This window comes from Mastomys coucha, unplaced genomic scaffold (assembly GCF_008632895.1).
Source record: "Mastomys coucha isolate ucsf_1 unplaced genomic scaffold, UCSF_Mcou_1 pScaffold4, whole genome shotgun sequence".
NCBI classification, from domain to species: domain Eukaryota; kingdom Metazoa; phylum Chordata; class Mammalia; order Rodentia; family Muridae; genus Mastomys; species Mastomys coucha.
Genome location: NW_022196910.1, coordinates 44488146 through 44501665, shown reverse-complemented (window position 1 = coordinate 44501665; position 13520 = coordinate 44488146). Strand labels below are relative to the sequence as shown.

The following is a 13520-nucleotide window of genomic DNA, read 5'->3' as shown; positions in this document are numbered from 1 at the left end:
CTTACACTTGCTCCTCCTCCACATCTTCCGGGACCACCTCCAGGTGCCCCACCACCAGCTCCACATGTGAATCCTGCTTTTTTTCCTCCACCAACTAATAGTGGCATGCCAACATCAGATAGTCGAGGTCCACCACCAACAGACCCATATGGCCGACCTCCCCCATATGATAGGGGTGACTATGGTCCCCCTGGGAGGTAAGTTAAATATGTAGTACTGAAACTCTTTAGTCAGTAAAAGATAAAGTACTATGAAGCCTTTTGTATTTTAGAAATGTAGTTTCTGTCCTATAGAAAGATCAGATTTCTAAACTGCAACAGATTTCAGCCAGAAAACAGTGCAAAAGCGAATTTGATCTGATAGGGAAAATAGCGTTCTCCAATCTGGAAAAGTAACAAGTGTTTCTAAAGCAAATGCCAAAAGTTGCTTGTGTGGAGTTGTTTACATTGTTACTAACTTGAGAACTTTTGTTAAGTAACAGCTTACCATTTCTTTGTCATTTGCAGGGAAATGGATACTGCAAGAACACCTCTGAGTGAAGCTGAGTTTGAAGAAATCATGAATAGAAATCGGGCAATCTCAAGCAGTGCTATTTCAAGAGCTGTGTCTGATGCTAGTGCTGGTTTGTATATTTGTTTCAATCTTGAATCATGCTAAACCCAGGGCCTGGAGAAATGACTTAGCTGATTAGAGCTGGCTGCTCTTCCAGAGGACCCCAGTTTGATAACCATCTGTTAATTACAGTTCCTGGGGATCCAAGGCCCTCTTTGGCTTCTGCAGCATCAGCCATGCTTATAATGCAAAGACAAACACATATGCAGTCAAAACACCCATACACATACAATTTAAAATTAAAACAAAATGCAAAGCTTAAGTGCAGTTTTTCTTAACTTGATATAATCTGTATAGTTAGTCCCAAATCATTATCTGTCACTTAGTTTTAAAGTATTAAAGGAAGATATATGTCAGTGTAGTAAGAAGACTATCAATTTTATATTACTAGATTTAGATTTAAATGCTTATAGGGGTAATGAGGAGGCTCTGTGGTTAAGAGCACTGGATGCTAGCGTTGGGATCCAGTATCCTCCTCTTTCCTCAGTGGGTACCAGGCACACACATGGTGCACATACATACATGCAGGCAAAATATCCATACACATAAAGTTAAAAATAAATTTCAACTGGGGATTAGAGACATAGCTTCGGAGTTACACTGGCTGCTCCTCCATAGGATCCAGGATTGATTCTCGGCACCCATGTGGTGGGTCACAAACTTTTATAACTTCAGTTCCAGGGGATTTGACATCCTCTCTGGCCTCAGTGGGATACAAAGACATATGTAGGCAAAACAATGTGCACATTAAAAGGATATAAGTATTAGCTTTGGTGTTTAATAGTTCAGAGTCCTAGAGGTAGCTTATTCTTGTATTTGCAAAATAATAACTATCTTTCTACATGACAAAACAATTGCATTAGCTTCATGAAAATAAGAGTCTTTTCCAAATTACAAAACACTGAACAAAAGTCATTGTCTATGGTCATCTTTTTTAAGATTTATTTATTTATTTATTTTATACATACACACACACATGAGTACACTGTAGCTGTCTTCAGACACAAAAGAAGAGGGCATCAGATCACATTGCAGATGGTTGTGAGCCACCATGTGGTTGCTGGGAATTGAATTCAGGACCTTTGGAAGAGCAGAGAGTGCTCTTAACAACTGAGCCATCTCTCCAGCCTGTCTATGGTCATCTTAAAAGACAATTTTCAGATCAGGCTGAGGTGACATATTCCTTTAATCCCAGCACAGGATTCGGGAGGCAGTCGAATTTCTGAGTTTGAGGCCAGACTGGTCTGTAGAGAGAGTTCTAGGATAGCTAGAAGTATCTCAAAAGATAATTTGGAAGCAAAAATTTGTTTGATAATTAATCTTTTTTTTTTTTCTCCTGCAGGTGACTATGGAAGTGCTATTGAGACATTGGTGACAGCAATTTCTTTAATTAAACAGTCCAAAGTATCCGCAGATGACCGCTGCAAAGTTCTTATTAGCTCTTTGCAAGACTGCCTTCATGGGATTGAGTCCAAATCCTACGGGTCTGGATCAAGGTAAAATGTTCCTGTCTCATGAATATTTACAACTGCTAGTCTATGCGTGCGCGCACACTCGGAACTTCTAAAAAATAGAACTGATTGTACTTACTGTGTACCCAGCAGTCAGTTGGTTTGTTTTTATATTTTTTAAAACTCTGAATGATATATTGGTGCTTTCTGAAATCCTGAGACGCAGGGAACTCTACGGCTTTTCTTTACTCTTAGACATCTTTGTATATTCAAGCATACTGTGATATAATCTCTCCGTTGATTCCCATAACTCCCATACTTACTGTTCTCTAGCCAAAAGGACCCTTCTCGTGAACACATCAAGCATTTGACCACCTTACTGATTTGTGTGCTGGATGTTACACCTTGGAATCACTTTTTTGTTGTTTTCTTCCCCCTCAACATTTATTTGCCTCTGTATTTCTTCATGTTTTAATATAATCTAGTCTGTCTGTCAGAGTCTTTTTTTTTTTTTTTTCCCGAGACAGGGTTTCTCTGTATAGAACTCACTCAGTAGACCAGGCTGGCCTCGAACTCAGAAATCCACCTGCCTCTGCCTCCCAAGTGCTGGGATTAAAGGCATGCGCCGCCACCACCACCACCACCCGGCTCAGAGTCTATTTCTTTAATAGTATTTGCTATAACCATTTATTCATTATTGATGCCCATTTCTTAGTGAACACATGTTGAACAAGGCAGGGCCTTTAGCAATTAAACACTGCTTTATACAAGAGATGGGGTGTTTTTGAAAGAGGGAGTTATAAATGAGTGGTTATTTTGTAATAGTTTTATTTTAGATTTGTTTATTTTGTGTATATCAGTGGTTTGCTAGCAAACATGTATGTATTCTCTGGTGCCTGAGGAAGTCAGAAGAGAGCCCCTCAAACTGGGTATCTATGATGGTTGTAAGTCATCATGTGGGTATTGGGAATCAAACCCTGGTCCTCGGTAAGAGCACAAGTGCTCTGAACCACTGAGCTATCTTTTCAGACCCTGTAATAGATACTGTGTTTTTGTTTGTTTTTAATATTTGTTTATTTTACTTTTATGAGCACACAGTTGCTCTCTTCAGACACACCAAAAGAGGGCATCGAATCCCATTACAAATGTTTGTGAGCCACCATGTGGTTGCTAAGAATTGAACTCAGTACCTCTGGAAGGGCAGTAAGTGCTCTTAACTGCTGAGTCACTCCAGCCCCTAGTTACTGTTTTTTAAAGGTTACTTTTATAAAAGCATTTTTACTAATTTGAAATTTTATATATTTTGCCAGGTAAATGTTTAATCTTTACATGATATTACCTCTTGAGACAGGGTCTCACTATCTAGATGAGGCTAGTCTTGAACTTATAGAGATCAGCCTGGCTCTCCTCTTCTTCTTCTTCCTCCTCCTCCTCCTCCTCCTCCTCTTCTTCCTCCTTCTTCTTTTTTTTCTTTTTTTGAGACAGGTTTTCTCTGTATATCCCTGGCTGTCCTGGACCTCACTATGTAGAACAGGCTAGTTCGAACTCAGAAGTCCACCTGCCTCTGCCTCCCCAATGCCAGGATTAAAGGAGTGCGCCACTACTGCCTGGCTCTGGCTCTCCATTCTTACACAGTCACATTTTGACTTTTGATTTCATATATGCGAGTGCATTTCTGGCTATAAACCACCCATGCTAAGTGCCCACAAGGCTAGAAAACTGCCTGGGATTCCCCAGAACTAAAGTTAGAGGTGGATATGTATGAGCCACTATGTGGATGCTAAGAATTGAACCGGGTTCTATGGAAGAGCAGCCAGAGTTTACAACCCTTGAGCCATCTCTCCAGTTCTCCAGATGATCACAGTCTGTCCTTAGTATGCTTTTCCTGGAGGTAGTATCAAATTAAGAGTAAGATGTTCATACTGGGCACAGTTTGTACTTTGTTACTACCTTTTTGGCTTAGTGAAAGTATCTCAGAACAGATTTGTGATAACTAGAGATTATATCATGCATTGTCTTCATTATGAGAACATCTAGCTTGATCAAGAAGCTTAGCACTTAATATTTAAGTTTAGTTGTCTGGTTCAGCAATTAACATGAAAAAATAATTCCTCTTTTAAACTAGTGGAATTTTTTTTTAACTAATGGAATTATGAGGTTTGACTATGATCTTTGGGTTTTTAAGATGTGATAGCAAAGTTTGCATAGGCTTATTTTTTTCTTCATTGTTTCATAGGTTATCATTGTAAACTTTAGCAATTTCAACATGACTTTTTTTTTTTTCCCACTTAAAGGAAATGTCCAAATTGTCAGCATCACTACTCTCCTACTTTGGTGCTATTATTAAGTAATCCAAGGATTGTTTAAGCATAAGCACTGTACCACCATGATGATACTTAAGACTACTGAATAGTTAATAGGCAAATTACATTTACTGTGGGTGACACTGGGCAGAAGGATGGTTCACAATGCAGGCAGGAAGGAGTGAGATGACAAAATATTTCATCATGGTGATTGGCTAAGTAGTTTGGGTCCTGGAAACATGACTAGGGGCTGCTGCAAGGGAATCAAGAAAGGTCAAACTTAGATACAGCCAGAATCAGAGTTCTGCTACTGCTGCAACCTGAGACTTCATGGATGGGCGGGGTTAGCTAGTCTAGGTAGGAGGGCTCTCTAGAGTACCAGTTGCTGTCCGGAAAATTTCCCAGAGGAAGCTACTTTTTTTAGTCTTTCTGCAGTCTGATCTTTTCTTCATAAACACTCATACTCGATTCCTCGGTGTAGCTAGCCACCCCAAATGGGAATCCTCTTTGCCAGTGTTCCGTGGGGTTCAGTTAGCTGGGGCCTTGGAGTTCCCACATGACCATGAACAGTATGTTCACTCAGAATTTATTCATTAGGAGCTACCTCTACTCTTACCCTAATCAGAATGACAGAAGATTGTTTTATTTCTGAAATTTTACATTAATATTTTTGGACTGGTGACTTATAGCTGAAACCATGGAAAGTAAAACTAGTCATAAAGGAAAGACAACTGAATTAAATATCTTTTGAAGCTTTACAGTTACGGACAGCATTAATCCAGTAATTTTTTTTAGAAGACGTGAACGATCAAGAGAAAGGGACCATAGTAGATCACGGGAAAAGAGTCGGCGTCATAAATCTCGGAGTAGAGATCGCCATGATGATTATTACAGAGAGAGAAGCAGAGAGCGAGAGAGACACCGGGATCGCGATCGGGACCGGGACCGGGAACGCGACCGAGAGCGAGAATATCGTCATCGTTAGAAGGTGGGCATTCCTTTTTATTATTTTATTTAGTATGTGTGTGTTATTAACAGCAATTATAACTCCAAGGCTGTTGTTTATACAGTAAATATACCTACATTTTAAGTGGTCCAAGTACTTGTTCTGATTTAATCTTCTGGAAACATCTGAAAACAGGTAAGCCATCACAGGTAAAACATTTTGACCTTTTCCCCTTTGAATATTGTATTCATGAGTTATCTGTGACTTAGTTTTCAGATTGTTTATAGTGTTAAAGCAAGAAAAATAATCAAGAGGACTCATTGTGTACTTCTAAAATTTGAAAATTGGGATTCTTGTAATCACATACATTGCTTGCATGTGATTTTAAAGTATTTATAAAATATTTATGTGCTTGGATTTTTAAAAATAAAATTTTTATTCTTCCTTCCTAGAATTAATTTTATTTGTCCCTGAAACTTTTAAAGAAAATCTAATACTATAATAGGTTATAATACAAAAAGAAGTTTTCAGCAGTGAAAGAGGATTTTTTTCCTTTTAAAAATTGCTTTTTATATGATAATTGCTAGCATTTGATTTTATTTTTAAAGGAACACTATCTTTTTAACTTGCAAAAAAAGCATGAAGTGGGTTTAGGGTTTATATCTAAGAACTTAAAACTGCCTAGCCATACATCCCAAGTTAGAAATACTTGGAAATAATTTTCTTTGATGTTTCATTCATAAGCCATAATCATTGTCTTTTTTTCTGTATTTTAAATTTTTCTTGTGTACATTTTTCATAAAGTAGAATGAGTTGTCTGTTTATGCTTCATTTTTACATGTAATTTTATTTTATATTTGTGAACAGTGTTTACTCATGAAGAGTGGGGACAGAGCCCTGTGAATCTTTTGAATGTGGCAGGTTATCAATTCTGTAAACACCTTTGCTCCATATATGAGTTAAAGTAGACATAACAAATTCTTTATAAGTATATTTATAAATATATTTTACAGAAACTTACTGAAAATCCAGTCGGAAAATTGTTAATATTTAAGTTGTAATTGGCTTTATCTTGTATGTAATTCTATGACTAGCAGTTTCTTTAATCATCACATACATACACACACACAATCCCTTTTGATAAAGAAAAAAGTGTAATTATGAAATACAAGTTTCACAACAGTTTTTGAAGTGAGGAAGCCCGTTTTAATACTTTATCTTACATTTTGAATATTTATCATATCCTTTTTACTAGTTATATGTTACACTAAAATTGGTATTGTTTGGATATAAAAATTGGATGTTGTATCATATAAATCTAAACTAAATTTTAAATGAAGTTTTTTTTATTCTTAGTAAAAATCCCTGAAGGTAGACTGGGATCAAGTTATTACTTGAAATGTCTGATCTGTTTTGATATGGTTTTACAGGTTGTATTTTTTTATGTTTATTATATAGTTACCAAAGATATGATAGTGAAATTGGATATATTTTCAGTAATTCAGTGTGTCCATCAAGGGGCCTTTAAGTCAGTTCATATGTAGCCTTAATTAGCAGTTTTTTTTAACAGGTCTTCATAAAATTTATCCAGTAAACCAAATATGCATTTGTTAACTTTACATACTTTGAATTTATACTCCAGTCAAGAGTAATCACCTAAATATATCATTTTGAGTTCCATGTCATTCAGACATTAACTACAGTTTCTTAGTGTGTAGTTTTTTGCAATCAGTGATGTACCATTTCCCCAAATCCCATGTTTTGTTTGTACATTAATCAGAATTGAGTTGTAATATTGTTATGTGCCTTCATCCAAGCAAAATTTTACACAAGCCTTTATAGTAGGGGAAAGAAAAGGAATGTTTTCTTGGATTATTGTAACTTTGCTATACCAAACGGTATTTATTGTGGAAGTAGATGTGAGTAAGAGGGTGGGGGGTTGGGCTTAAATGCATATATTCAAGTACAAATCTATTTGCAAATTTTATTATTATAAGGTCTGTTGACCTCTTTAGAAGTTTTAAAATATGAGTCCTTTTGAAGTTCCTTGTAAATTTTAAATGGAATAAGAATTCCTTCACCAATAAAGTAAATGTCAGTCTCTGTATAAGTCAATGTAAAATGCTGTTAGTGATGATGGTGGTAAAGGCAGGTTCTGGGAACACGATGTTGACAGCTGTTAATGTCTGTCCCATCCTAAGTTTCTTTGTGTTTGAACTGTTGAGTAATGTTAATTGCATTCTCATTTGAAAAATGTATTAGTTTTTCTAAAAGTTTTCCATATCCGAGTTCAAATAGGTAACAATACTTCAATGAGAAAAATAACAGCTTTGTAAATTTCAGTGTATAAATGCATTGTGCTTCATATTCTGTAATTTTTGCCTCTATTCTCAGACCACTCTGAGCAAAATAAAAGCTGTAAGGTTTGTTCTCACAGAAATAATGTTACTGTCCAGTTGCAGCTGAGCTCCTTTTCTTGGTTGTGTTGCTCTGACTTGTTTAGAATAGCCCCACTCAGCGGTGTATGTTAACATCTGAGTTCTGTGTCACAAAGAACAATGGAAGGAAATTCTTTTTCTAGATGCTTTTTATTCAAGCTTCTCTTCCTAATTTATGAGATTCTCATGTTTTCAAATGATTACTTTTTTTTCCCTAAGTACTGTGTTTGGAATCTGGGTTATATAACTGTAAGTGTATGGCCATGTGATTACTTCTGGCATAAATGTCATGAACTTGGATTTAATTACTGCACAGGATTTACAATGCTTTGTGTTTTTTATCCAGATTTTTATAGCTTGTGTTAATTTGGGGGAAAGCCCAAAGAAAATAATTTCTTTATATTAAGATGTTCCATCTCGTTAGGAGTGTTATGTTGAGGCTTTTGTGAAAATTAAATTCTTTTTCATTGCCTGGTGAATGATAACTGACTGTTAACAAGATTTCAGAATTACTTCTACAAGTCTTAGATGACATGTTGTTACCTGCCTAGTATTCCCAGTGTTGTTTGCTTGTGTTTTTCCATGTATCTCAACCACTCTGCTTCATCTCACTATATTAGCTCTCATTTCTTTTCTGATTTCTCATATTTTTAGTATGTGTAAAATCTGACTGTCCACTGTTTTACTTGAAGTGATGAGAGAGGGTAGAGAGCGGCCCCTTGGATGGATGTATAGAGTATTTTGCTCACCGTGGTTTAAGAATATAATTTTGTTTATAAATAATTGATGTTCTCTGTCTTAAAAAAAATTCAGTGCCAATGTGAGTCACCTGCTCTCTTCATCTCAGTGTGATATTTTTGCCATTGTTTAGTTTGTATCTTGGATTGTTTTGAATACATAATGTTTTAAATGAATTCAGTTAGCATTGCTTAAAGGAAACCTACTAACCAGTAAGAGAATAGTGACATTCATGTTCTGTAAATTTATGCTTTTGCATTCTGTAGTTAGTAAGTTCTAGCTCTTGACAGTGGGTAAATTCTAAATAACAAGCTTATTTTTGAAATGTCCATATTTTTTGAGTGATTCTCTTTGGCACAAAGCTTTTTTTCTTCCATTTTCTTTTTTGTGATGCAGTTTATTTCTGTGTAGTCAATTGGGTAGAACACTTCATTGTGTATTTTGTACAGTAATAAAATAATTTAGTTGAAATGGGGTAAGTATGATGTCCAGAGAAAAACAGCAGAATATAAACTCAGCAGCTACAAGCTTTTTGTGAACATCAGTAATAAATGGAATTGTTTTTTATGTACTGTGTTCTAGTCAATAAAAGAAGAAGCTCAGACAGAGTTAATATGTTTAGATGCTTCTGTTGCCTACCTCATCTCCATTCCTCATTATGGAGAAAATTTCAGATTATAGAAGGGTAGATTTTATTAACTTAAAAGTATTGAATTTCTAAAATTATGTGAGATCCTTTTTAATCCAGCAAATTAATATGAAAACCTGTAAGAGGTGGGTGTGAAAGTGCACACCTGTGACCTTAACACTTACTTAACAAGAGACTGATGCAGGAGGATGCTTGTGAGTTCCAGGCCAGCCTGGTTTACATGTGGAGTTTCATCCTAGCCAGGCCTCTACACTAAAAGCATGTTTCAGAAGTAGAAACAAACATTCAACATTAAAAATATATGAGAATTCTTAATAAATAAATATTCAAATGATTTACTTAAAAGATTGGTTACCATGAGTTTTAAAATACAAATAGTAACAAGATTGCATATATAATTAAACACTCAATTTGAGTTGTTCATAACTGTTTGATAGTACATTATTTCAAAATGTAGGCATTTCAGTCTATTGAAATTTTACTACTTTAGCTTGCAGACTTTCAGGCTAGTTCATTTAACATTAGTTAAATGTCTTAGTTTATTTAACAGCTGTTTACATAGGTTCCTTTTTATAGCTGACAGATAAAGCAAGTAATTGTGTGGCTTTGACATTACAGATTTGATCAAATGCAATTTTGAACATATGGGCATCGATTATCTTTGTTACTTTCAAGCTTCTTGGAATCTTGGTTTATGTAGATGTCTACTTAGACATTTGAGTCTATAATATGGAATTGGATTATTGGAAATGGGTTGTATTGCCTTCAAATTTTGCTTCCATTTGAGATTGTAAAATTTGTGTTTATGTAAAGTGTTTAGAACTAGAAATAAAAGTTTCTAAACTATTCCCTAAATTTTATGTCTGTATGGTGAAATTTGAAGATTTATCAGTTAGTAAATACCTATCTATAATATAACGAGGCAAAAGATGAGTGCATTGGTTTTGAATAAACATGTACTTTATGACCTCACAAACAGGATTGCCTGTATATAAGTAATAAGTTTCCATTGGGGTTGTGGTAATATATACCATGTGACTTTTTGAAAGATTGATTTTTTTTTTTTTTAATTTCCCCACACTGTGACTTTAAGTGATTTTTCTTTCAGTAACTCATTCATTCTTTACAACACAAGAAAAATATTAGGGGAGATAGCATTTCTTTTTTTAATAGGATTTATGAATTTTCCACAATCCTTTTTTTTGTAGATTAAAACACCTGCCTTATCTTTCTCTAATGATTTTACTGTTTTTAAATTTCCCTAGTGCTGGAAGTGTGAGTGTAGGTCATGGGCTTTGTATGTTGTGGAGTACTGGATTCAGTCTTCAGCATCAATCCCAGAGCACAAACAAAGATATCTATCAAAATTGTAACCTGTAAAACTAAAACATTTGAAAACTAACATTGTAGATTTTTTTCTGTTAAATAAATTCCTCTGTATAAGCCTCTTAACATATCACGAAAGTGACGGTACAAAGGTGATTACTATATAGTTTAAATGACTCTTTAAAGAATGCAGTTGAAAGATTTTTCCTTTTGTACTTCAAAGATTTAAGGTTTTATTAGAGAGGATGAATATGTATATACATACTGATAGTCATGATTCTCCCAATAGAGAAACGAACACAAAATTCATAGTTGTTACAAAATTTCTTCTTAATTATAAAGCAAAGGATCTTTTAAAATTATTTTTATGACAGAATGCCACTAAATATGTGCTTTTGAAGAATATTAAAATACCCTTTAGTACTTCCATTTTAAATATTTGGTATAAAAGTAATCATTTTTAAAATTAATGTTTCTTTTTTGAATATTTACTTGAAATTTACATAAATATGTATTCTTGAGCCTATAGTATCAATTCATTGTTGGCTTCCCCTCTCTCCCTTTATGTAAGTTTTCAATGAAATTTATCATTGTAGATTCTTAATAGTTTGTGTTTGGTTAGTGGATATAGGTGAAATAGAATGAAAGTAATGTCTCAAATTTGTATTGTGTCTAAAGATTTGTATGTGGATGTCATATTTAATGACCATGCTGAGGTATTTATTTATAAATTTTGTAACATGGAACTCCAGTGGTTTATAACTAATTGGCAGAAGTTCTTGTATGCTGTCAAATACAGTAAATTTGTAAACTTAATTGCATTTTACACTCAGTTCAGCATTTGTTAAATATATTGGTATGTGGATGAATGAAAAATATCTACATTCAAATCCAAGCATTTTCCCATTTATTTTGTAGTGTTCATATTTTAGACATCAACTTACGGTTGTTCTCATCATCACAGAAACAGTAGCTGTGTATTTTCATTTGTTACTGTAATTTTATTCTTTTCAAAATTACCATATTTTGTACAAAACAGTGGTCTTTATATGAGAATCACTGAATTTCAAAGAAAGTAATACATAAAAAGAATGAAATAATGAGAATTTCTTAATTTGAATTTGTAAATTCAATTTGTAAACATAGGAGCATTTCTCCACCATGTAAGCAGCTACTGTTTGAGTTACTTTTTATTTTGTGTTAGAATCCCTAACAGTGAATAGTTGCACGACTTGTGTCTGTATAGCTAAGCCAACATTTTTTTTGTGTATTCTGGGGAATAGCAAAATCTACATCACAAATTTTGACACATTACAGCTGAAGGAAGAGGAGCACCTTCCAAGACAGAACAGTCTTCACGGGGAAAGTGACGCTTGTCCAGCAGTTTGCTTCTTGTGATTGAACTGAACCTGTAAGGATTCCTGGATAAACTGAACAGGAATAATCTGAATAAAGCAAATCTGCATAAATGGTAACCAGTAGCTCTACTTTTATTTCTTATGTTGCTTAACTGTTTTATTTGAAGGAAACCTGTGTGATTTAAAAAGTTAAATAGCTTTTGCAACTTTATTACTGGTTATATATATTTGGCCACTATAATGTGCAAGCAATTGGAAAAAAAAGTCAAGTAAATGCTTGTTTTTATAGTAGTTTGTTCTTGTTAAAATGTTCAAATGATGATGTCTGTAAACAGCACCGATTTGATTACAGTAGATGTAGTGTTGTAATAAACTGTTTAATGGGGCTGATGTGTAAAGCTGTTCAAGTTATTTGATGTTTACACCTCAGGGAAAGTCTTGTGTTCAGCAATATCTAAAGATAATGTTACTATGACAACATTTTTACTGTCCTTTAAAAAAGCATTGCAATAGCGTGTTTGGATATGCATCAATCTAATCTTGCGTTCAGTGAATTAAACATGACTAATTAAGTGTCTATTGCCCTTGATTTTGATATTAGAATAGGTGATTACATGGGTATTTAATATTTCTATATTCTGCTTTTCTAGCTGTTTTTACCTAGTTAGCTTGTGATTTTTGCTGAATGGTATGTAAACGTGTAAAAACTGAAATTTGACCGAGCAATCAGTCAATGTGTTAGGGGTCAAAGAATTTAAGGTTGTAACTTTTTTGGTAAAAACTCATGTATTAGCTACAGTAGTGCAGCTTAATTGCAACCCAGATATGCTGAGACAATACATTGTCAACATCTAGCAGATAAGATAGATTTGAAAATTCTGATTTCATGCAGTAATTTACTGTTTCATGCTGATGGTGCCATAGACAGTGTAATTATGGCTATACAGCAAGATAAGAAAGCCCTAGTATTGTTCTTGATTCAGATTTCTGAAGGGTGTGATGTTTATTAAAATTGGGTTGTATTCTTCAGTGTGAATAATGACAAATTATAGTTACACTGTTTTCATGGCTCAAGGAATTCTGTGTGTATTCCTGTATCCTTGTTGATTTATGCTTGATTAGAGTTAATCAGTTCATTTTTTTTTTTCAAAAAGATCCAGCCTTAATAAAAGGTTGTATTAAAAGCACCTGGCTAGCATGTGTTCTGCAAAATTAGCAGAGACAGTCTGTCAATATGATTGCCTATTTTTATAGGAAGGTAAAAATCTGAATTACTAATGAAATTTTAGATAAAGTCCTTAAGTTAATTTGTATTAAGTGTTTTAAAGATCTTATTACCTATAAGAGATCTTTGGATAGTATGCATTGGCTTTTAAAGTTTACCTAAATTTAAGAGCAATGCTTAAGGTATGTACCATAGGTTGAGATAATGTGCAGCTTGAGAGATTTATACCTTTTTTATTCAGTTTTATCCTTTCTGCTTTTAAAATACTCAAAAATATCCATACCACTGCCAGTTCATTGGAAAACATTGTGTGAGCAGAGTATTTCTTGGAAGGTATCATTGGTGTTTATCAGAACTGTTGTTAGCTCTCAGAAATGAAGTGTTTAATCTTGTTGAAATGCAAGTACCTTTTAATTTGGGAGTTGTATCAAAATCTATTTTCTTGTTTTGTATATAGGTATTATAAGTTTTGTC

The 13520-nt window shown here is 34.3% G+C and overlaps 1 protein-coding gene across 1 annotated transcript in view; it reads left to right on the top strand.

Moving 5' to 3' along the window:
- Cpsf6 (cleavage and polyadenylation specific factor 6) overlaps positions 1-12219 on the top strand; it is a 27122-nt gene extending 14903 nt beyond the window's left edge. Inside the window, exons 6-10 of the mRNA XM_031349457.1 lie at positions 7-197; positions 507-622; positions 1955-2108; positions 5162-5354; positions 11781-12219. Of these exons, the coding sequence (XP_031205317.1) occupies positions 7-197; positions 507-622; positions 1955-2108; positions 5162-5351 (651 nt within the window). The 3' untranslated portion in view covers positions 5352-5354; positions 11781-12219. The remainder of the gene's footprint in view (positions 1-6; positions 198-506; positions 623-1954; positions 2109-5161; positions 5355-11780) is intronic.
- Positions 12220-13520: the final 1301 nt, after the last annotated feature.